At 48.4% G+C, this 22459-nt stretch overlaps 1 protein-coding gene across 1 annotated transcript in view; it reads left to right on the top strand.

Annotated features, from left to right (window-relative positions):
* The first annotated feature begins 10176 nt into the window (after nt 1–10176).
* Nucleotides 10177–22459, top strand: part of NDUFA10 (NADH:ubiquinone oxidoreductase subunit A10) — a 38103-nt gene continuing 25820 nt past the window's right edge. The window contains exons 1-7 of the mRNA XM_080670458.1: nt 10177–10350; nt 11639–11807; nt 12505–12720; nt 15150–15236; nt 18417–18538; nt 20020–20099; nt 22028–22082. Coding sequence (XP_080526584.1) covers nt 10276–10350; nt 11639–11807; nt 12505–12720; nt 15150–15236; nt 18417–18538; nt 20020–20099; nt 22028–22082 — 804 coding nt within the window. The 5' untranslated portion in view covers nt 10177–10275. The remainder of the gene's footprint in view (nt 10351–11638; nt 11808–12504; nt 12721–15149; nt 15237–18416; nt 18539–20019; nt 20100–22027; nt 22083–22459) is intronic.

Raw genomic sequence — 22459 nt, 5'->3', positions numbered from 1 at the left:
GTTCAGAGTTAAGCAGAACCACTTAATAGGTGAGTCAGATACACCAACCTTTTCTATGAGAACGTGCTGATGGCATCACCCTGATGGCCTCTTGATGAGAGACATTCTCACTGGAGAGCAGGGGAGGTTTTACACAGGGAAGTGTTACCTCGGCCTCATTTGTGAATGCTGAGTGGGCTTCGGTCTGTCACTGTGACAGTGCACCTGTCCTGAGAGGGCGTAGCAGCCCCACACCCCGAGAATAGTCCAGTGTCCCTGGAGCAGTGCGGACTGTTGTGTCTGAAAACCCTTCACCTGAAGCTCACTTTGCCCTGCTTGGGTCGCAGTGGAGACTGCTCCTGTGTCGGTCTCACCATTCAGACCTCAGGCTGGAGTGTGCAGCCTGGTTTCAGAGAGCGGCGATTCTCAGCCGTGTCTTGAGGTTACTTCATAAGCAATTTTTACAGTTTCCTAACTGGGCTCCCAAAACAGGCCTAGAAGATCCGGTAGGGAAGCAAGTAGGTATTTGGGTAAATTCCTTAGTGACCATGATTACCCTATGGCAGCAATTTTCAACCTTTTTCATCTCATGGCACATAAACTAATGACAAATTCTGTTGCACATCAAAAATGTTCTTTGCTCATCTGACAAAAAAATGGGTATAATTTTGATTCATTCACACTGGAAGGCTATTGATTGTTGTGTTCGCTGTTGTCTTTTTTTTTACTTGGAAAGTAAAAGAGGTCAGTGCCCTGACTAAACAGTCAGGTATTGTAAAAATTCTTGCTGCACACCAGCTGAAAATCGCTGCTCTACGGTCATCGTTGGGAAATTGACGAGTCTGAGGGCCTTGCACTGCACTGTGAATACAGCTCAGACCTGCCAGTGGCCCCCAGTTTGTCCCTGTGAGGTCCTGGGGATCAACTCCCTTCCTGCTTGGGCCTCAGTTTCCTCATTAGTAAATGAAGCTCTTGGTCCCGGAGGTCCCTTCTAGTTCCTGGGTCTCTGGTCTACAGCAGGAAGAAGTGATCAAGGCCCTATGTTTACTGTCCCAAGACCAAGCACTCAACATTCTCACATCAGCCCCACTTGACCTCCTAGAGTCTGCCTTGGGATCATAGCATTGTGCAAACATGCCCCTCTTCTGGGGCTGCCACACACACACGATGCCTGCCACCACCCCAGGGACAGGGAACCTGACGGGTCCTTGATATGCTGCCTGATTGGGGACAGAGGTGCCAGACCCTGGTCCTTGGTCAAGAGCTGCATACCCTGTCCCCGGAGATCATAGTGCTGGGAGACAAATGGCAGACTTGGAAGGAACACAGGACACCTGGCTCACAGACAAAGGGCTGGGGTGTTCATAGTTACTGATGTGGAGAACTTAGAATGGCATGAACCAACCGACATGTGAGAAATGAATGGGCACAGGACACTGAAAAGATAGTTTACAGAGAACCAACCCCAAAGGCCAGTAACTACAGGGTGGGGTGTCGGTTTACCAGTACACTTGTGAGTACAAAAAACAGAGTTTATTCTTCATTTCCATGTGAACAACTGTAGACCTACTTTGCCAAATCCTTACATATGGCATGTGCAAGTATATGTACAACTCCACAAGCCTCCTAGATCCCACCTTAGCCCATAGACTGTGATGATACATGTGTGTATGTGATCATGTGTGTGAATTGTTTCACAAAAGTTCGGGCTCATAGTCCCATGGGCAGGACAGTAAATGAATAGCCTGTGCAATCGCAGTGTGCAAGTTGTGAGCAGGGAGCATAGACAGGCACCACCCGGAGGATGCCCTTGTAGGTGAGCTCCAAATGGCAGGAGGAGAAGAGGGAGAATTAAGAGAGGGAGAGAACAGCCCAGCTGTGTGCAAGGTTCGGGAGCAGGGGCAGGTGGGTGAGGGAGTCCCCAGCAGTGGTGAGGGGTGCTGGGTGGAGGGATGGCCTTTCTTCCTGTCTTCTGGGTCTGCCCCAGTTTGCAGCTGAAGCAGAGAAGGAAGGCCTACCTTCCAAGGTCAAGGGCCACTAACTCGGAACTCCAAAGCAGGGACTGGTTTCACAGCCGAGTCCCTGAGCTTGGATAGATTGTCAGCCAGGGTCTGGCAGACCCACAGATTGGGGTGCAGGTTTCCCTGAAGAAGGTGAGCTGGGCTCTTCCAGAGATGGTGCCTCTCTTCAGCTGGAATCAGCCCCGCAGGGCAGTGATTTCTGTGCAGCTGGAATTCACTTGCACTGTGGCAATAGAGATGAATTTGCACAATTTGAGAGTCATTTGTGAGTCGATAGATGGAAGCTTCCTACAGGAAGGGATCTGCGTGGGGACCCAGGGTGACTTGTTCCCACCACTGTCCTTGGATGGTGGAGTTGGTTTTGTTTTGTTTGTTTGTTCTCTTTTTCCTTTTGAATCAACTTGAAACATTATTTTGCTGAGACTTAATTTATCCTGTCACTTGGAAAGCTCACTCCATCCCCAACTGTGCCCAGTGCAATTAAGTCAGTGCTGAAATAACCTGCTGGAACTTTTGCTGAAACAGGAGAACCACTGAGCCTGCCATGATAACAACATTTAGAGAGTGAGCTGCATTTTTTCCTTAGCATCTTGCTGACGATTGTAATAATCTCTAAAGATCTGCTCACTGAAGGCCAACTTTGAGTCCAGCACTGTGTCCTCAGCACGTCTGGGGGTGGCGGGGGCGGGGTAGATAGTACACTCAATTTGCACATGAACCAACGACCTCACCGAGGACCGGGCAGAGGAGGACACTCAGGCGCAGGCCATGGTTCCACCCTCCAAGACGTGAGACCTGAAGGGAGTTACATAACTTTCCTGCCTCTGTTTTCTATCTACACAAATGAAGGTTACACTTAGCTCAAGAAAAAGATGAAAATTTCTGGTCAGCAAAAACTGTCATGGAGCCCTGGCCAGTTTGGCTCAGTAATTAGATCGTCGGCCCATGGACTGAAGGGTTGCGAGTTCAATTCTGGATCAAGGGCATGTATCTCAGTTGCAGACTCAATCCCCGGCCCAGTAGGGTGCTTGTGGGAGGCAACTAGTCAATGTGTCTCTCTTGCATAGGAGTTTCTCCCCCTTTCCCCTTCCCCTTCCCCTCCCCCTCTCTCTAAAGATCCATGGAAAAAGTATCCTTGGGTGAGGATTAACTTAAAAATAAAAGCTACTGTGGAGGAATCATCCAGCTGCATACTGAGGAGAAGGACAGTACCCATGGGTGCACCTTGCCCTGTGTACTGAGGAGAGTAGCCAGATGAGTGCAGGTCCTCTCCTATTTGTATGACATCCCAGTGCAGACAAAGCTCACCCTGGGGATGCAGGTCAGAGTGGTTGCTTTGAGTTAGTGGAGGTGGCAGGGGAAGAATTCACTGGAAATGTGGGAGGATTACATGGTTGTATTTAACTGTTAATACTCATCAAACCAAATGCTTGAGATCTGAGCATTTGCATACATGCACATTGTACATCAATAATTTTTTAAAAGAAAAGCGTATCAGTCAGCTCTGGCTGCCATCATGAAGTACCACAGACAGGGCGGCCTGAACAATGGACATTTATCTCTTCAATGTTCTAGGGGCTGAAAGTCCAAGAACAAGGTCCTGGCAGGGTTGGTTTCTGGTAAGATCTCTCTCCTTGGCTTATGGATGGCCACCTTTGTCCTGTGTCCTCTCATAGGCTTTTCTCTGTGCAGGTGGGCTCCTGGTGTCTCTTTTTCTTATAAGGACACCCAGTCCCATTGGATGAGGAGCCTACCTGAATGACATCATTTAGCTGTAATTCCCTCCTTAAAGGCCCCTTCTCTGAAACACAGTCACATTGGGGATTGGGGTTTCAACATATGAATTTGGGGGGAACATGATTCCATAACAAAAAGACTTTTATTTTTTAATTAATTAAATCTATTTTTATTGATTTCATGGAGAAAGTTGGGGATTTTAGGAAAAATAAAACAAATAGGTTTATAATTTCTCCCTGCTCTAGGTGTACATAGAACCTAAAGGAGAAAAGACGCTACTCCTGCTCTGTTCACAAGGCAGAAAACAAGAATTTTCAAGAGGTTATTTCCTGCCCAATCGGCATGGCTCAGTAGTTGAGCATCGACCTATGAACCAGAAGATCACAGATTGATTCCCAGTCAGGACACATGCTCGGGGAGGGAGATGGGGGCATGCAGGAGACAGACAATCAATGATTACCTTTCATCTTGATATTTCTATGTTTCTATCTCTCTCTTCCTCTCCCTGGCTCTCTGAAATCAATAAAATCCTATCTAATAAAAGAGTAATATGCAAATTAACCACCACTCTGCTACACCCACAAGCCGTGCCCAGTAGCCAATCAGGAGCGAGTATGCAAATTAACCCCAACCAAGATGGCTGCGGCCACGGAGAGAGCAGGAGGGAGGCTTGGGTTTCCCCAGCGATGGAGGAAGCCAAGCTTTCCGCACACCCTGGCCGGCCCAGGCCTCCGCTTAAGGCTACAAAGTTTCAATTATAGAAGATAAGAAAATTCCAGCAGAAATGGCTGCCGCCATGGAGCGAGCAGAAGGCTTGGCTCCGCTTAAGGCTACAAAGTTTTAATTGTAGAAGATAAATAAATGCCAGATACCAGGGCCTCCGCTTGGGTCGCCAGGGGGCGTGGCCAGCCTGCAAACCACCACAGGCCCCTCGCCCAGGCCACTCCACACCCCAAGGGAACACCCACCCTGATCCGGGACACCCTTCAGGGAAAACCAGCTGGCCCCCACCCATGCACCAGGCCTCTATGCTATCTAATAAAAGAGCAATATGCAGATTGATCATCACTCCAACACACAAGATGGCTGCCCCCATGTGGTCAAAGATCCTGCCCCCATGTGGACACAAGATGGCCACCACAAGATGGCCAGCAGGGGAGGGCAGTTAGGGGTGACCAGGCCTGCAGGGGAGGGCAGTTAGGCATCTATCAGGCTGGCAGGGGAGCAGTTAGGCATCAATCAGGCTGGCAGGGGAGTGGTTAGGGGGTGATCAGGCTGGCAGGCAGAAGCGGTTAGGGGCAATCAGGAAGGCAGGCAGGTGAGCAGTTGGGAGCCAGCAGTCCTGGATTGTGAGAGGGATGTCCAACTGCCCGTTTAGGGCCGATCCCACCAGGATCGGGCCTAAACAGGCAGTCGGACATCCCTTGAGGGGTCCCAGATTGGAGAGGGTGCAGGCTGGGCTGAGGGACACCCCCCCCCCCCCGTGCATGAATTTTGTGCACTGGGCCTCTAGTGTATATATATATTTAAAAAGAGGTTATTTCCTTGTCACTAACTTTATTGAGATGCAATTCACATGCAGTAAAATACACCCATTTTAAGTGTCAGGCAGTGTTTTGGCAAATGTTGGCATCCATCTAACTTCCGTCACATGGAAGACACAGGACATTTCCATCACTCCAAACCCAAGTGTTCTCTCTTTTGTAGTAAGAAACCTCTCCATCTGGCCCTGGCCAGGTGGCTCAGTTGGTTGGAGTGTCAACCTGTACACCAAAAGGTGGCGGGTTTGATCCCTGGTCAGAGTGTGCAGAAGGCAACTGATCGATATTTTTCTTTCTGTCTCTCCCTGAAAAATCAAATAAAAAATATCCTCAGGTGAGGATTAAAAAATAAACTGGTGATGGTAAACTATACCTTCTGAAAAAAAACCAAAAACGTGGATGCTGCTATCCTCTTGCTCAGTCAGAACTGTGGCCATCCTTGTCTAGTTGGGAGAAGTCACCCTACAGAAGGTGGGACAAATTAGAGGTCTCCCCCCAGTTTTTGAAAGATGACCAGAATAGCAACTCACAGCCCCTGGAAGAGGTGAACTGGGAGGTGTGAAGTATGGACGGTGTTGGCAGCTTTCTCTGCTGTATAGACAAAGACCATCTGAAGGAGAGATCAGCCTGAGCCCACAACACATCCAACAAATGACCAAGCCACTAAAAGGGTATCTCCACCAGAAGTGACTCTTCTCCAAGGAGCTTCCAGGTATCCCACTTAGAGCTGAATCTGCCTTTCCCACGTAATACATACGTTCTAGCTCATAATTGAGACAGCATTGCTTTCACCTGCAGCAGGATCTTTGGGTTTGGTGAAACACAGATGGCCAATAAGAAATCTGAATGGATGATGGAATGTTTGATCTTGGTTGTGGTCATACTGCCCAACTATATTCATTTGACAAAGCTCATAAAACTTTACATTTATAAATAAATAAATTATAACTCCATAAAGTTGTATCAGAAGGAACATTCCAATTAAGAAAAATCTACAGTAAACATATTTGGTAAGATATTAAAAACTTATCCCAAACACACATATTTACTCTAATTTTTTTAAATTTCCATTGTTCCAGGATTATTTGTCAAAAAGACTACCCTTTCTCCACCTTGACACTTTTCTCAAAGATTAATTTACCATTTATACATGGTCAATTTCTAGGTTATAGTACATTCTATTTATATATAGTTTATTCTGTTTATAGTATATACCAGTGGTCGGCAAACTGTGGCTCGCGAGCCACATGTGGCTCACGAGCCGCGGTTTGCCACTCTGTTGACTAATGAGTTTGCTGACCACTGGTATATACTATATATCTATCTTTATGCCAATCTCATGATAACTTGATGACTGTGAATTTACAGTAGTTCTTGAATTAGGTAGTAGATACCCTTCAAATTTAGTTTCTTTTTAAAAAATGGTTTTGACTCTCCTAGGACCTTTTCTTTCTATAAAAATCTTAGAGTAAGATTTTAAATTTCTAAAGCCTGCTGGGATTTTTATTGTGAATATTTGAAATTTATAAATAAATTTGGAGAGAATTAGCATCTTGACAACACTGAAAAATTTAATCCATGAACATGGTATATCTTTCCATTTAATTGTAGGCCTTTGTTATTTTCTTTTAACAATGTGTTATATTACTTAGTGTTTCTTTTATCAGTATTTTTCAGTCTTCAGGATGAGGCCTGCAAAGGGCCAGGGTCTTCTAGCTCAACCGTTGGATGGAACCCGAAGGCATATGCATGTGTGGGATAATGGCCAGAGGGTGGAGAAAAATCTTTTCTGGTGCTCCTGGATGTGAAAGCCCAATGCTGTGGTTCCATATCCCATTGGTAAAGTCAAAATGGGAGATACAGTTGGATGGGGAGACATGGAGCTGGACTGGAAGGCTGGGATTAAGGTGGAAGTTATAAAAACTGGAATGTTTGAATGCACTTCATTGGAGTGGCTGCATCTCCTCTGCATGAATGTATTATTGAGACAGATATTATGTCTGACTAGGGAGCATGTCCTTACCTAGTATTATAAAACAGCAGGCATGGATGTTCACCCTTTGGTCAGTATTAATTAGACATACTACGTGGGAGTCCATAGACTTGCCTGAGCCTGCACAGGTTGTTAATTTGAAACAGCATAGAATACCTACCTAGTGGACAAAAGGAGATTAGCACTTTAATAAGCAACATGTTAGAAGCTGGAATGCATGTAATCAGATTCTATGTGTAACAGTGCCGTGTGGCCTGTGGGAAAGGCAGAGGCTTGTGGAGACTGACAGCAGACTCCAGGCTTGAATCAGCAGTTCTCCTGTTAGCATCAGCAGTTATCACTGTGGCTTCAATAGTGCAAAACTTAGCACGCTAAAGGAGACTTGTATCATGGGCAGCTCTCCCAAATGCTTTTCCTCAGTCTCAGGAAGGAGCCAGCCGCAGCTTGCCTTCATGTGGGGAGGACCCCAATTCACATTTATCGAACAGCCACATAGTTCTCAGAACCCACCAGCTTACTGTCGTAAGTTGGTTAGAAGAGTTGGACTTGATGCAGGGTCTGAGTGTAATAAAACACTACGTTGATATCATGATAATATCAGAAACTGAAGAGCAGGTGGGGACTGAAGTCAATGCTGATACAGGTGACTAACAGAGTCTGCTTGATAAACCAGCAAAGATCCAAGGGCCCTCCCACTTGCTGAAATTCTTAGAAATAACACAAGCAGAAGTCACCCTCAACATCCCACAGGCAACTGAAAATAACTTCATCCATTGCCTCTCCCTGGAATAAGGAAGAACGGTGTGTTGCTGGGTTGTCTTGATTTTTGAGGTCGCACGTTTCACATCTGGGAATGTTGCCAGCTCCTACCCCTCCCCAACAGAAGGCCAAATTCGAGTGGTGGCCTGAACAACAGTAGGTTGTCTAAAGATCTCTATGGATGCCCTTGGCCCTGATGATCCCCAGCAGATGTGATCTGGAGGTACCAGCAACTCACACTCCTGCCGCTCTTGCTCAGCTAAAGCCCGTGAGTGCCACCTAGTGGCAACCATTGGATTTTGGACCAAAACATTTCCAGGTGCAGGAATATGATGATTGATCACTATTTGAGAGACAATTACTAGCTTGCTATTAGTCATTGATTGAAAGTGTCCCTAGGACTGAGGACAGAAAGTAATCTTGAAACCCAAAATAAGCATCATGTCTTGGGTGATGTTAGAGACACTATGATAAGGAGAGCAGTGCCCAGAAGGCGTGTGAGGGGTTTCTCTCTGGCTGACTTCAGAACCACTTGAGGGGCTGCCGGGTTCTGCTGCCACATGGGCAGTGTCCTATGATCAGCTCTTGATTGACCAATGAGATGAGGGTTCAAGGAGGAAGGACAGCTTGTTTGGAAGTTCAGCTACACTATGACCAATTGATGGAGAACCCTGATTGAGGAAGGTAGACACCAGCTAGCTCAGTGGGGCTGAATTGCATGCTGGTTTCCTTGCCATGATGGAAGAATTAAACAGTGGATATCCTGTGTGGGAGTGTTCACTCACTCTTGGGCAGTGGCCAATAACCCGGCTCTGTGACCAGGGAGGTGGGCAATGGAAAACTAGACTCTTACTAGCACACCCCCTCTTGGGGACTGAGCCCACAACCCGGGCATGTGCTCTTGACCAGAATTGAACCCGGGACCCTTCAGTCTGCAGGCTGATGCTCTATCCACTGAGCCAAACCAGCTATGGTAAAGGGATGACGGGATAGGGCATGGCCCTATGGAAATCTCTCTGAAATGTCACTTTTTATAACCAAATGCCTAGCCATCCACCCATCCATCCTCATCTCTTCTGGACTCCTTATTCTGTCCATTTGTCTGTCTGTCTATTTCTGCAGCAATGCTATGCTGTCGCAATTACTATAGCTTTTCATATATCTTGATATCTGGTAGTAAGTCCTCTGTCATTGTTCTTTTTCTTCACAATCAGGCTTGGTTATTTAGCACTTCCAAAGTAAGGGTGGGGTATGCATTTTAGAATCAGCTTGTCCATTTAAACAAAATAAAAATTAGTCGGATTTTTATTGAGATTGTACTGAATCTATAGACCTTCTTCACTGTCTTTACAATTCTGAGGAAAAGGCATATATCCCTCTATTCACTTAGGACGTGTAAGTCCATCACCACCAAGATACTGAACAGTTCCAATATCACAACGACTCTTCTGGCATTGGGGACTAGGAATCTGTACCGCGGGCCCCTGACTTCCCAATAGTGTGGAAGCGCTACGCATTCAGTAGAAGCCGTACTTGGAATTTTGATCTTTCCCAAGCTAGTGATATACGGTCCAGTGTTTGTGATGCTGGGCAGCCATATGATCAGGATCAACAACTAACATCGGATTGTGCTCTGTGTTCTGAGCACCTTTAAGGTGATTTAGGCGACGCTCAAATGTTCAGTGGGTTGGGTGTACTAAATGCATTTTTGACAATTACCGGGCTGTAACCCTATCGTAAGGTAAGGAGCATCCCTATTTGAGACAAGCAGGAATTTTCACATCAGAGAAACATCCATCGATAGCACCTCCGTTTGTACTTGCGGTGACTGGGCGGGAAGGTCCGTCCACCGCCCCTCGTTCCTGCGACTCAGGCGATCTGGTTCCCTCCCCGGGCAGTCCCAGGCCGCCTACCCAGCCTCGGTGGCCTCCGACCTGTAGGCACTTTCAAGGAGGTGATGCTGACGCCGGTTCTGAGGGGCCTGCAAGAGCGGGATCGTCCCATGTTCGCCAGCCAACACGGGGAGGGCGGGACGAGGCCGAGGCTAAGGGCATGAGGTCGCGCGGGGCAGAGGGCGGGCCGGCGCCCTGGACACGCTCTCCGCGCCTGCGCCCTGCTTGATGTTCCCAACAGGCACCTCGAGGGCACCCTTATCGTGACGTCACGACGGCGCGCCGGCCCCGAAAGAAGACCCCGCGCAACTGCGTCCCCCTCAGGTCCTTGAGCTGGTGCTGACGGCGGAGCTATGGCCTTGACACTGTTGAGGTTGGCTCCCGTGTCCGCGTCCGCGCGGGGCCTCGCGGCGGTGGCCCAGCGCTCGGTGAGGCGGCGGCGGGCGGGGGTCTGGCCTATTCTCCCGGTGCCACCCCTTCCCCTGTCCCCGGGCCTCTGGGCGGCGGCTCTCAGTGGAACTGTCAGGGGGCACGCTCCGCCCCCCCACGTCCCGAGTCGCGGACAGACCTCAGGGGCCGCGAACTTTTCTCGGCCACTTTATCCCAGGGGCACGGGGCGAATCGGCCGCTGCTGCCTCTGGGTGGGAGGCCGGTCTGCAAGCCCCATACCCTGGCAGGTGTGCGGTGCACGGACGTACGAGCAGGTGCGGTGAGCGCCAAAGAGCCTGGCACGCACTCCCTGCTGCACTGTGTCCTGTAGCAGCTCTGACAGCCAGCCCGGGTGGTGACCTGGCGTAGAGCAGAAGGCGTCTGGGTTGGATTTGGAAGGATTGAGGGAACTCCTGTGGTAGCGAACAGTGACGCATGACATTGTACGCGGAGGGTTCGGAGAAGCAGAACTGTGGCTGGAAACCTTAGGAATACATCACTGTGTGGCTGTGGCTTGCTGGTCACTTTTGCCTTTCGATTGTATTTCTGTGTGTGTGTGTGTGTGTGTGTGTGTGTGTGTGTACACGCGCGCGCGTGTTAGAGGGATTGTATGGCTTTAGTGCAAAAAATAGATTGGGGATATTGGAGACAGGAGATGAGGCAGGTGTTTGCATTGTAGGTGAGAGAGGTGAAGACATCTATGGATCCGTGGGATAGGAAGGTGACGTGCTCCAGAGAGATTTAAGACTCAGGATCAGTAGGATTTTGTGAGTGATTGTGGAGTTGGAGGAATGAGGAGAATATGAAAGATGACTCCATGCTTACACTGTTTTCCTTGGTTGGTAGTGGAAAGAGAGCTTGTGAGGGAGCAGAGTTGGGTATAGGGTGTGGATGTGAAATCTCAGTTTTAGGTCTGTTAGTTTTCAGGAATTATCAGGACACTTAGTGGAGCTGTTTGAAGACAGTGAGATAATCAGGACAGAAGACTAGACTAGAGAAATGTTCTTTATTTCCTTCCTACCTTTCTCCCCCCATCTCCCTACACTCTGCCTTACTTTCATCTATCCAATTTTTATTAAACATAGTATGCATAATCTGTTCAGATAATCCCCCTGTCCTTAAGAATTTACCTTGGGGGTGGGACAGGGAGACCTGTAATTAAACAAATAGGTAATAAAGTTGTAGATATTGGCATTTTTATAACCAACGACCTTCTTGACATTTTACCTAATAGCTGCTGGTGCCTGCAGCAGCCAGCATGCCCACATTTGCTGTTGTGTTTTTCAGGGAGGAATCCATACGAGTGTACAGGGCCAGAGGCAGTATGGCCCTTTGGCATTCATACTTGGTGACAAAACAACAAAAAAACTGACAAAATTCAGCAAAGTGATAACCGTCGATGGCAATATATGTTCTGGAAAAAGCAAGCTTGCAAAAACAATAGCAGAGAAACTAGGTATGAATCTGTGTCATGCAGAATGACAATATTTTCTCAGATGTATGGTTGCTTCCCTGAGGTTGATTTTACTTTAATATTGGCGAGGTAGAATTGGGCTAAGGTAGGTATTTTGCATTTAAAAATATTTATTAGAAAGCTGTTTTTAACTTTCATATTTGGAAAATTAAAAAATCCTTGCCATTCTCAAGTAATCCGAGCTGTCTTACTTGAGCTTTATAACAGCCTCTGAAATGGGGCATATAATGGCAGTCATCACAGATGGGTAAACTCAGTATGAAGCTGCCGGCACACAGCTGTTTAGAGCAAAGCCAGGTGCCAGCCCCCTTTCCTACTCCCATTGCGGGTGTTTGTCCTCCGTATCTTCCTGTGGTCCTTAACGAGCACCTGCCCGCTTGCATACGGGGCTCCCATAGTTGTGGGTGGAGTTCATGTGGGGTGGGGGTGCAGGGGGACCTGTTGCATTGAAACCTGTGAGCTGACATGCTTCTCTTACGCCTGTTTTAGATATGTCTTCAGTGTCTTTAGTGTTCCCTTGAGCACACCTGTGTCTGGTGTGCAGGTTACTGTCCCCAGGTCATCACCAGTGAGCCTCAGTGCTGGTGTTCAGATGGGCGTGGTTCCTGTTAGTGCATGCTGCTTGCTGATAGGGCGTGAAGCACCCACCTCTCTTTCCACGTGGTCTGTCTCTCCTCAGGCTTGAAGCACTTTCCTGAAGCAGGAATACACTATGCAGACAGCACTACGGGGGATGGAAAACCTCTGGACATACAGTTTAGTGGCAACTGCAGTTTGGAGAAGTTTTACGATGATCCCAAAAGTAATGACGGCAACAGTTACCGTCTGCAGTCCTGGTTATATGCCAATCGCCTCCTGCAGTACGCAGACGCCTTGGAACACTTGCTGAGCACAGGTACAGTATCCATGGCCAGGTAGCTGGTGAGCATGTTCTGCACTTGAACCCTGTTCTGGAACTCAACCACTTTAGATCGCCACTAGTGAGTTTTTCCTTAAGGGCATCTGATGAAGCAACTTCTCTCTTTCCATAAGATCATAAATTTCCCAAGACCCATGTGATCGTCGTTTTAGAATAAATTCACTTCATATTATTTCACTTTTGTGTACTGGAGTGAGATTTATGGATTATATGGAATTTCTCTGGCACATGTGTCAAAACAAAGGAGGGGAAAAAAGAACCTCCAAATGACTGGGAGGAAGTGGAATCACAGTAGTGGGAATGGGGCCATGTGTCAGACAGAGGTAGGGTTGCAACAAAATAGAGTTGTCACTGAAGCTCAGAGATGGGCTGGAATTCTCTGAGGGTGGAATCACTCCATCACTCCAGAGGGTGGAAGTTAACCATCTGGATGATGGCAGTGGTGGAGGAGATGGCATACATATCAAGGGGGTGTGCCCCTGGAAGTTACATGAAGCAGGCATGAAGTGGACAAGGGCTATGTACTGGGGCAGGCAAGATCCAGATTCTGGGGGGCAAGCACCAGGGATAAGGACACAGGAGATGGAGGGACTCAGGACAAATGGGGCAAGACCACAGTTGTTGGGAGTGCAGAATGAGGTTGGAATTCAGGTGAGGCTGCTTCATCCTCCCGGTAACTTGCACATGGGTGAGACTTGGTCCCCAGAACACTCTGAGACTCAGAAGATGGATGCAACACTGGTACGCAGCCACAGTCACACGCCCAAGCAGTCCTGCGTTCTCGCGCAGAAACAGATGCTGTGTGCGAGATGGGTGGTTTGTACCAGCTACTGTACTAGTACATAGTGGTTGCCACACCAGTTGACTGTCAGTTATCTGGTGAGCTTATTTACAAAGAGCCCAGCTGCCACCTAGAGGTTCTGCTTCATGGGGTCTGAGCGTGAGCACAGGTAACTGATGATGCTGGTTCAGAAGCCTGCATTTGAGAGACCCTGTCTATGTTCTGGCAGGTCCCACATACACAGATTGCACAACAAGATGCAGGATAATGCTCTTTATCTAAATGGTGTCAGAGGGCCTAGTTATTACCTTACTTTTCTAACATGTTATTTGTGATACTTTTTCTTCTATGAACGTAAGCCCTGATTTTGGTCAGCTCTGCTCCTGACCAAAAAAATGTGGCCTTGATGCTCTGTGCCAGGACCAGCTCACAGGAGCCACATGGAGCCTGCAGTCAGTAGTGACACTCAATTCACTCTAGGTTCTTCCTGAAGCATACTTCAGCCCTGCCTCAAGACTCCCCATTTCTTAAAAAGAAACCTTTTAAATGAAAACGTGTTTCCTTTTGTGCTATACTAATTTATTCATTAAATATTTAGGGAGTGCCAGCTGTGTTCTAGGAACTAGGGGCTACCACAGGAAGTCAGTCCCCACCCCTGGGGCTTACATTTTAGTAGGTGAGGGGCTTACATTTTAGTAGGTGAGACACGGAGTAAAAGGGAAAAATCGATGCCATGTCAGATAGTGTGTGGTAGGTGCAGAGAGGAAGGGGTTTGGAGCAGGGCTGGAGGCTACTCTTCCAGATGGGAAGGTCAGGGGAGGTCTTTGCCTAGCACTGCAGGGATGAGTGCAGGGAGATGGGCCAGGAGCCCCTGGGGACCAGCACTCTGACCATGGAGAGCCTCTGTGTGCTGTAGTGACAGTCAGGAGGCCATCATGTGGGAGCATAGTGAATGAGGCTGGGAGTTGAGGGGGATGAGGTCAGAGAAGTAGCCTGGGCGAGATGGTCAGTTGTTGGTTTTTCCCCTGAAGGAGAGGAGGCCATTGAGAGTTTGAGTGGAGGGGTGACAGGATCTGGCTACAGTTTGGGAGTGCCTCTGTGGGTGAGTGAGAGCAGCCTGAGGCTGAGGGGCAGGTGGGGACGGGAACTGAGCTGGAGACTGGCCTGGTCAGAGGTGAGGAGGCTTGTACTGGGATGGACACTGCAGGATTGGTGCTAAGTAGTTAGATAGGAATGACTTTAGGAGAAAGCTGGCAGTTAGCTGTGAGAGGGGTGTTGGCTGGAGGGGAGCTGAGGAGGAGCCTGGTCTCACCAAGGTTGGAGCAGATGCAGGATTGTGATGGGCATGGTGGGCGGGGAAACCTGTGGTTTAAACCAGAAACACTTTCTAGTAATCTGATGCTTTTGTTGCAGCTGACACAATGAAGCAGTATGTTCTCTTGCCCAAACCAAAAAAATATTACTTGTTTGAAAACCAGTTCCCACTTAGAAGTGTATCTATGTTCTTTTGAAAATATTTGGAATTGTAAATAACTTTTTTCCCCTTTCTAAAATGAAATTACACATTTCCGGTGCTGTAGTTATCATGTCTGATTTTTGGTGTCTGTTTCCCTCCTTGAAACAGGGCAGGGTGTCGTGTTGGAGCGCTCCATCTACAGCGACTTTGTGTTCCTGGAGGCGATGTACAAGCAGGGCTTCATCCGGAGGCAGTGTGAGTTCCATCTCGAGCCAGCTCCTGGGTTGTCAGGGCTGTGATATACCACCTTTAGCTGGTGTGCATTCTGGGAACATCTGCCATTATTTAGTAACTCCACAGGAAACAAATGGCTCCTCCACCCTCTCTCCCCTAGGGTTACATCTGTGAAAGTGGAGTGATGTCCTGGGCTGTGAGCACACAGCTGAATCCCCAGCTCCCACACGGCCTTCTCCAAGAAACCCCCTGGCTCTCTGCTCTGTCTAGCAGGACACCTAAGCTACTTTTCTTTGGTCAATAGATTTAATTTCCCTGAACTGTGCACTTTCTAGTGTATTATGTAATTAGGTGTCTTTCATCTCTCGTGCCTACACCTGGTGACAGCTGGTATTATCACCACCCTTTCTCTCCAATAGGGTGCTGCACTGAGGCTTTTAGGGACAGTAGCTCTGTGTGGGGTATTGCTCAGAGTCTGACAAGTGACATGTGAACAGGAATAAAGACCTGGGTAAAGGTCGTCTGACCACAAGAGGTGATAGAAGCTTGCCCTGTAGGGCCCGGTTATTGTACCCAGGAGTGTGCTGGGCGGGGTGGGCAGGGCAGGGTGGGGCCCGGAAAAGGCCATGTCAGTCTGCCTATGGACCTTTTCCTGTGTGCTCTGCCCGCTGGAGGGGGGGAGGGGGTGACTTATCTCTGGAGGGCAGAGTAAGCATTGTTGGTTAGTGAATGGGGGGCGGGCGGAGGCATACCAGTGATGAGTGAGGCCAGGCTGTCTGCTCCTGTGTGCCTACCTGCCCTGCTGTTGAGGGTGTCCACTGCATGCCTGTACAAGGATCAGCCAAAGCCCTGGCCTCTGACCATGGTACTGACCCCCGCTGGACATACTGAGTGGCAGTTATAGTCAGTCAGCAGCCTTCTGGAGGGCAGGCTGTGTGCAGGCTCTGTCTCAGGTGCCAGGGAGATGAAGATGTATCAGAGGCTCCCCTGTCCTGCAGTGGGGAGGCAGTGTTAAAGCAGCACAGGTGGCTGGTTGCAGTAAAATGCATGTGGGTCCTTGGTATTGTCCGGGTGCTGTGGTAGCATACAGGACGTCTAACCAGCTGGGACATGGTGTGTTGTGATGGCGTCCTTGGAGAGTGAACCCTGGTGAGCCCTGCGCAGTGCAGCAGGGTGAGTGAGGACGGTGCACGAGGAGGGGCTGCCCCTCAGCTAGGATGCTAGGACTTTTCCTGAAAGGACTGAGGAGCCCCTGTAGTGTTTTAGGCATGTGAGGGATGTGGTGAGATTTGAGTTCATGTATCTGGAGGGATGTCTGGTGAGAGGAAATTGGAGGAGGATGAGTGTATCGTAGGGTGAGGGCCACACGGGGCAGTAGGGCAGCCTGCTGAGGTGGGTGGATCTGAGACAAAGCAGGTGCACATGGCAAGCTTGGGGTCAGCTCTGTGTTCTTGGGCTCAGAACGTGGGGAGAGTAAAAGTGGACCTGCCTGGGAGGAGGACCCGCAAGGGCAGCAGCTGAACATGCCGAGTCAGATTCTTGTGAGAGAGCTGTGGCGATGTCTTCAAGGCAGCTGCGTGTCTGAGCTAAAGTCCTGAGCAGTGGTCTGGGCTAGAGATGAGATGGGTCAGCACTGCAGAGCCCAGAGCCCACAGAGTGAGAGGTGAAGCCTGAGACTGGAATCCTTCGGGGCTTTTAGGTTCCAGGAAGGAAGGCCAGTGCAGAATTGCGCCAGAATGGTCAGAAATACACATAGGGCCAGTAGGGTAGTGGGGGACAGTCAGTGCCACACTGCAAGAGTCATTGCAGTGCTGGGTTGGGGGAAAGAGATCACTTGCGGGTAGGTGGCATACAAGGAGGTGAGATTGCCTAAGAAATGGGAACATGAACAGGAATATAGAGGAAGCATCTGAAGGGAGCTCTAACCTGATGGTGGGAGGGATGGGCCTGGTTCCAGGGTGAGTGGATGGGAAGCAAACTCAGGCCGAGTGTTCTCTGCATGGACAAATGTTAGGTGGTTATGGTCAGGGGAGCAGCATCCACAGTGAGCCTTGGCCATTCACTGATTCCACCTCCTCACTAGTCTCTCGTGTTTCCCAGCTGCCTCGGACCAGCAGCCTGTCCTGAATTGCCTTGAATACCAGAGCTGCCAGGAGTGGTCACCTGAGTGTTTGCTTTACAGCAAGACAGTTTTCTTTCCATGCATCTTAGTGTGATCACAAAATTTGTCACTTCTGGACGTTTCCACCACATGACAGTGTGCAGACCATGCTTTCTTGACAGTGCTCCTGTGTGGGCAAGGGTGGTGGCTCCATTCCAGTGACCTGCAGTGTGCCCTTCGGTGGGTTTCTGCTACTGTCCAGCTGTGCTCTTCTTCATAGCAGCAGGCATATTCCTTAGCATCACAGTCCTAATAGGCTTGCTATCTTCAGTTTATTCTCTGCAATGACAACTAGGATGGGTAGCTCTGTATAGCTGAATAAATTTACTGAAACACACTGAGCCCGGAGAAATGTAGCGACGTTATTTCAGTTGAGTTATTTGAAAAACGAAGTATGTGAAGTATCTTTTACTCCTTAGAGAAGATCTGTTATGATGAAGAAATAAATACACATATAAGAGGTGTATATGACCCATCCCTGTTGCCTAGGAAGTAAAGGTGGACCCTTAACACATTGCAGACCAGTAGTTTTATTGCTAGCTTTACCCAATGGCCAGATAAGTTTCTATTGAACGAGTACAAAAAACGTTTTACATAAATGTTAAAGGCACGCTTTAAAAATAAATACCCCTTGCATTTTGAAGTTATTTATTACATGTTCTTACAAGCTAATATCTTTTTAAAATATGATACTTTGTAAAACACTGTGTAATATGAAGCGAGCATTCTGTGATCTGTCCGCAATGTGTTAAGTGTGTCCAAGACACATTTAAAAATCCTAAGGCTGTTAAAGTCAGGGTTTAAATGCCAGCATGATCTCTCTGGGCCTGGTACTTTAGGGATGTGGAAGTGCAGAGTTGCTGTGCTAGGGCCCCTGGCACCTGCAGAGCCATCCCAGGGCCGGTGTGCAGCTGCACTGATAGCTGACTGGCTCTGAGAAGTGCATATGCCTTTGTCCTTGTGTTTGAAGAAGAGTATGTTTTAGAAACCTCTACATTGGACTCTTAGATGAGAGATGGCGCCTCTCTTATGTGTGCCAGGTGTGGACCACTACAATGAGGTGAAGAAAGTGACCATCTGTGAGTACCTGCCTCCTCACCTGGTGATCTACATCGACATACCCGTTCCAGAGGTCCAAGCTCAGATTCAGAAGAAGGGAGATGTAAGTCAGCTTTTCATTGAGGCCTATCTCCGTTCTGCACCCTCCTTGTCTCTCACAGGGACATCTGCAGGAGGCAGAAATGACTGCTGGGGTTCACAGGGTGGGGCACACAAGGCCCCGAGAGAGCGGGCACTTTCACAAGGACTGAAGGGCCTCTGACCAGTTGCTGCTCTCCACCAGTGCCCTCCAGTCCCCAGTGCTAGCCCACTGTTGTCCCCTTTGTGTCTTCTAAACCATCAGTCACCAACCGGGGGTCCACGGACCACTGGTAGTCAGTGAGGTCTGAAAGACTGGCGACCGCTGGTTTAAGGAAACCTTTGGAGCAGTGGTCGCCATCAGGTGGTCCACGGACCACTGGTCGATGAGGTCCGAAAGGTTGGCGACCGTTTGTTTAAGGAAACCTTTGGAGCAGTGGTCGCCAACCAGTGGTCCACAGACTACTGGTGGTCCGAGTCTGAAAGGTTGGCGACCACTGTTGTAAACCATTCTGTAGGACAGAAGGTCTGCTAACAGGACTCCCCTCAGCCGCGTACCTTTTGCTCTCTAATGGGGATTTCATGCCTCTTATTTTCCTATGAATCAAAACTGATTTCTGTATCCCACTACTGTCTGTTTAACTCTTTTCCTGCTTACTGAAGAGTAGAACAGTCATCTCACACATATCCATTTACTCTCTGTGGCCTTGGTTGGGACTGGGTTAGTGGCGCTGGCTCTGCAGCATGATGGGGACAAGGGTAACTGATAAGGACCACGTGCCCTGGGACTGCTTCCTGTTTGGAAATGTCACTCCCACAGGGAACATTTTCCTGGGGAAGAAGGACCATATTTTTTTTAAATATATTTTTATTGATTTCATAGAGGAAGGGAGAGGGAGAGAGAGAGATAGAAACATCAGTGATGAGAGAGAATCATTGATTGGCTGCCTCCTGCACGCCTCCTATTGGGGATCGAGCCTGCAACCCGGACATGTGCCCTTGACTGGAACCGAACCGGGACCCTTCAGTCCGCAGGCCGACGCTCTAGCCCAGCCATGGGCAAACTACTGCCCGCGGGCCGGATCCGGCCCATTCGGCTGTTCTATCCGGCCTGCGGAGCCGAAAGAGCGGAGGGTTCTCTTCCTCTCCCCTCCGCTCCTTTACTTTGAATTTATATTAGTTCACACAAACACTCCATCCATGCTTTTGTTCCGGCCCTCCGGTCCAGTTTAAGAACCCATTGTGGCCCTCGAGTCAAAAAGTTTGCCCACCCCTGCTAGCCATTGAGCCAAACCAGCCAAGGAAGGACCTTCTCTTTGACATTGAGATGAATATGAGAGTAATCCTAACTGGTCCCAAGGCCGCTTCCTATCACCCAGAGTCCCTGCAGCGCCCAGCACGAGTTCTAAGAAAATGCTGGCCACTGATTGTGTCCACAGTTCATACCTGCACAGGTAAAGGCAGAGAAGGCTGAGCCTTCATACCTGCACTCTTCTGTTTGTTTAGCCACATGAGATGAAGATCACCTCTGCCTATCTTCAGGACATCGAGAATGCCTATAAGAAGACCTTCCTTCCTGAAATGAGGTGAGCCAAGGACGTGACTATCTATGGGACCACAGTCTTTCACACACAGGTCGTGACGCCCCGCTGCCCAGGGAGCTCTCTGTGTGCAGGAATGTTGTCTGGGTGTTTAATCTGCTGTTAAGCAAGAATGACAGCATACTTTCTGTGTGATCTGGCGGGGGTTTTGGTTGGTTGGTTTGTTTTTCGGTTTGCTTATTTTGTCAAAACATTTCTTGTCTTGTTATAGTTTTAGAATTTTTTTTATGCTTTAAGTAAACTGAAGCTCTATTTCATCACGGGTTTCAGCATGAGAAAACTCTCATGTTTTTACTTTAGGTGGCAACTACACATTCACACTGACCTAGGAGGGTTGCTTGGTGGTGTTCAGGGAACCAGTATAGACAAGCGTGAAGATAAGCAGTGTCACCCTAACCGGTTTGGCTCAGTGGATAGAGGGTCGGCCTGCGGACTGAAAAGTCCCAGGTTCGATTCCGGTCAAGGGCATGTACCTTGGTTGCGGGCGCATCCCCAGTGGGAGGTGTGCAGGAGGCAGCTGATCGATGTTTCTCTCTCATCGATGTTTCTGGCTCTCTGTCCCTCTCCCTTCCTCTCTGTAAAAAAGCAATAAAATATATTAAAAAAAAAAAGAAAAAGAAAAAAAGATAAGCAGTGTCTGTGGATACTTTAAATGGAATCTCAATCGGTGCTTGGGTTAAGTGGCTCCTGTAAATCCATATACCACGAGCTGCTGGGCAGAATCAACTTCATCCATGTGCAGACTGTCTGTTTAAACAACAGGGTCAGGAGGAGAAACGCATGCAGGAGGCAAGTATGGACAAGAGGGAGCATGAGCAGCAGTGTAAAATCTGTTACAGTGTGGTGTTCATCTGGAAAAGTTAGATCACACACACACCTATGCCTACAGCTAGTTCTTACAACACAGAAGTAAAACTGTGAATGAAACCAGCAGCCTGTTGACCATGGTCTGCAGAGGTGGTGATGTTTGGCACCATAGTAGCGGGTCTCATGTGGATCTCAGTTTGAGTATAGCTTGTGAATTCTTGAGGTTTTTATTCTATAGGTTACATCCCATGAATAGGATGGTGCTCTGGTGTAGGGACGCCTAAATGAGAAAATGTCCCTGTGTCTGCTGTGGATGATCTGTGGGAAACATAGTCTATCCTCAGCATTCTGCTGTCCCCTTCAGGAATGGGCTCTAAGGTGGCCTTGCAGGCCTCTGGCCAGATATGGCCTAGGGTCTCCATCTAGTTGGTCTGGAATGTAAGCAGGCAGCCTCCTTCACTGGTAAGGTATAGTCTTACCAGCTTGCAGCTTTCAGTCATCTCCTGGCTGGGTGAGCAGGTCTCTAACGGCCGTGTGGAGATGAAGTGGGCAGAGTAAATGGCACTCTGTTGTCCCCTTCTCTCTGGGATCCAACCATGGTTTTGCAGTGCCAAGGACAAAGGGAAGGGAGTTGCTGTCCTGTTGCATAGTTTGATTGAAACAGCTTATTTTGATGGTTCATTTGCCTCTGAAATTCTAGATTCCAGCAGCTCAGGTAATCTGTGTGTGTGTCCACCGTGACCACTGGGCTGCTGTCAGTGCACATGTCTCACTGAGGCCCTGGCCTCCTTTGTACTAGTGCAGGTGACTTGTGTGCCCTGCTCTCTGTAAACACAGGTGGCTCTGGTTTCTCACACTTGTGGGGTGGAAGCAGCAGGGAAGGCAGGAGCAGACCTGCTGTTGTCACTGTCCAGTCACAGGCACATTCCTACTTGTAACTTGTCCTCCTGACCCAGTCAGGCCATGGGCCAGTGCAGGCCCAGCCCAGCGCCCAGTTCAAGGATGTGACCTGTTCCTGTTTGTAGTGGCAACTTCAAGGTTAAGTGCTCGTTTGTACAGTAATACAAGCTTGGAAAATTTACACTGACTTTCCTCTTTTTCTACAGTGAAAAATGTGAAGTTTTACAGTACAGTGTAAGGGAAGCTCAAGATGAAGAAAAGGTAAGAAAATGACTGAAAAGTTTGTGATTATTAAATCCAATTCATGTATAAGCTTCTTGCAAATCAGATTATCAGTTCAGTTCTCAGTAGTCTGGGAAACAGCTGTGTTTTACAATCAAAGGGAATTCCACACCCATCACACTCTCTGGACATTATTTTCTTGTAAATAATTCTGCTTCTGTGATCTTAAAATGATGAAGTGGTGGATACAAAGAACTGTGAGTTACCTGTTCCAGATATATGATACAGAAGGTAACACTGAAACTTGATTTAGTTAACAAGGAAGATTTAGTATGTCAAGACACCGGCTTCCCCCAAATTAGTAGGTGCATTTTATAAAAATTCAAGTGAATCTCAGTATAATTAATGAGTAATAG

Source organism: Plecotus auritus (genome assembly GCF_963455305.1).
Source record: "Plecotus auritus genome assembly, chromosome: 5".
Lineage (NCBI taxonomy): Eukaryota > Metazoa > Chordata > Mammalia > Chiroptera > Vespertilionidae > Plecotus > Plecotus auritus.
The sequence above is the reverse complement of the archived record's forward strand: the minus strand, read 5'-3'. Positions and strand labels throughout refer to the sequence as shown.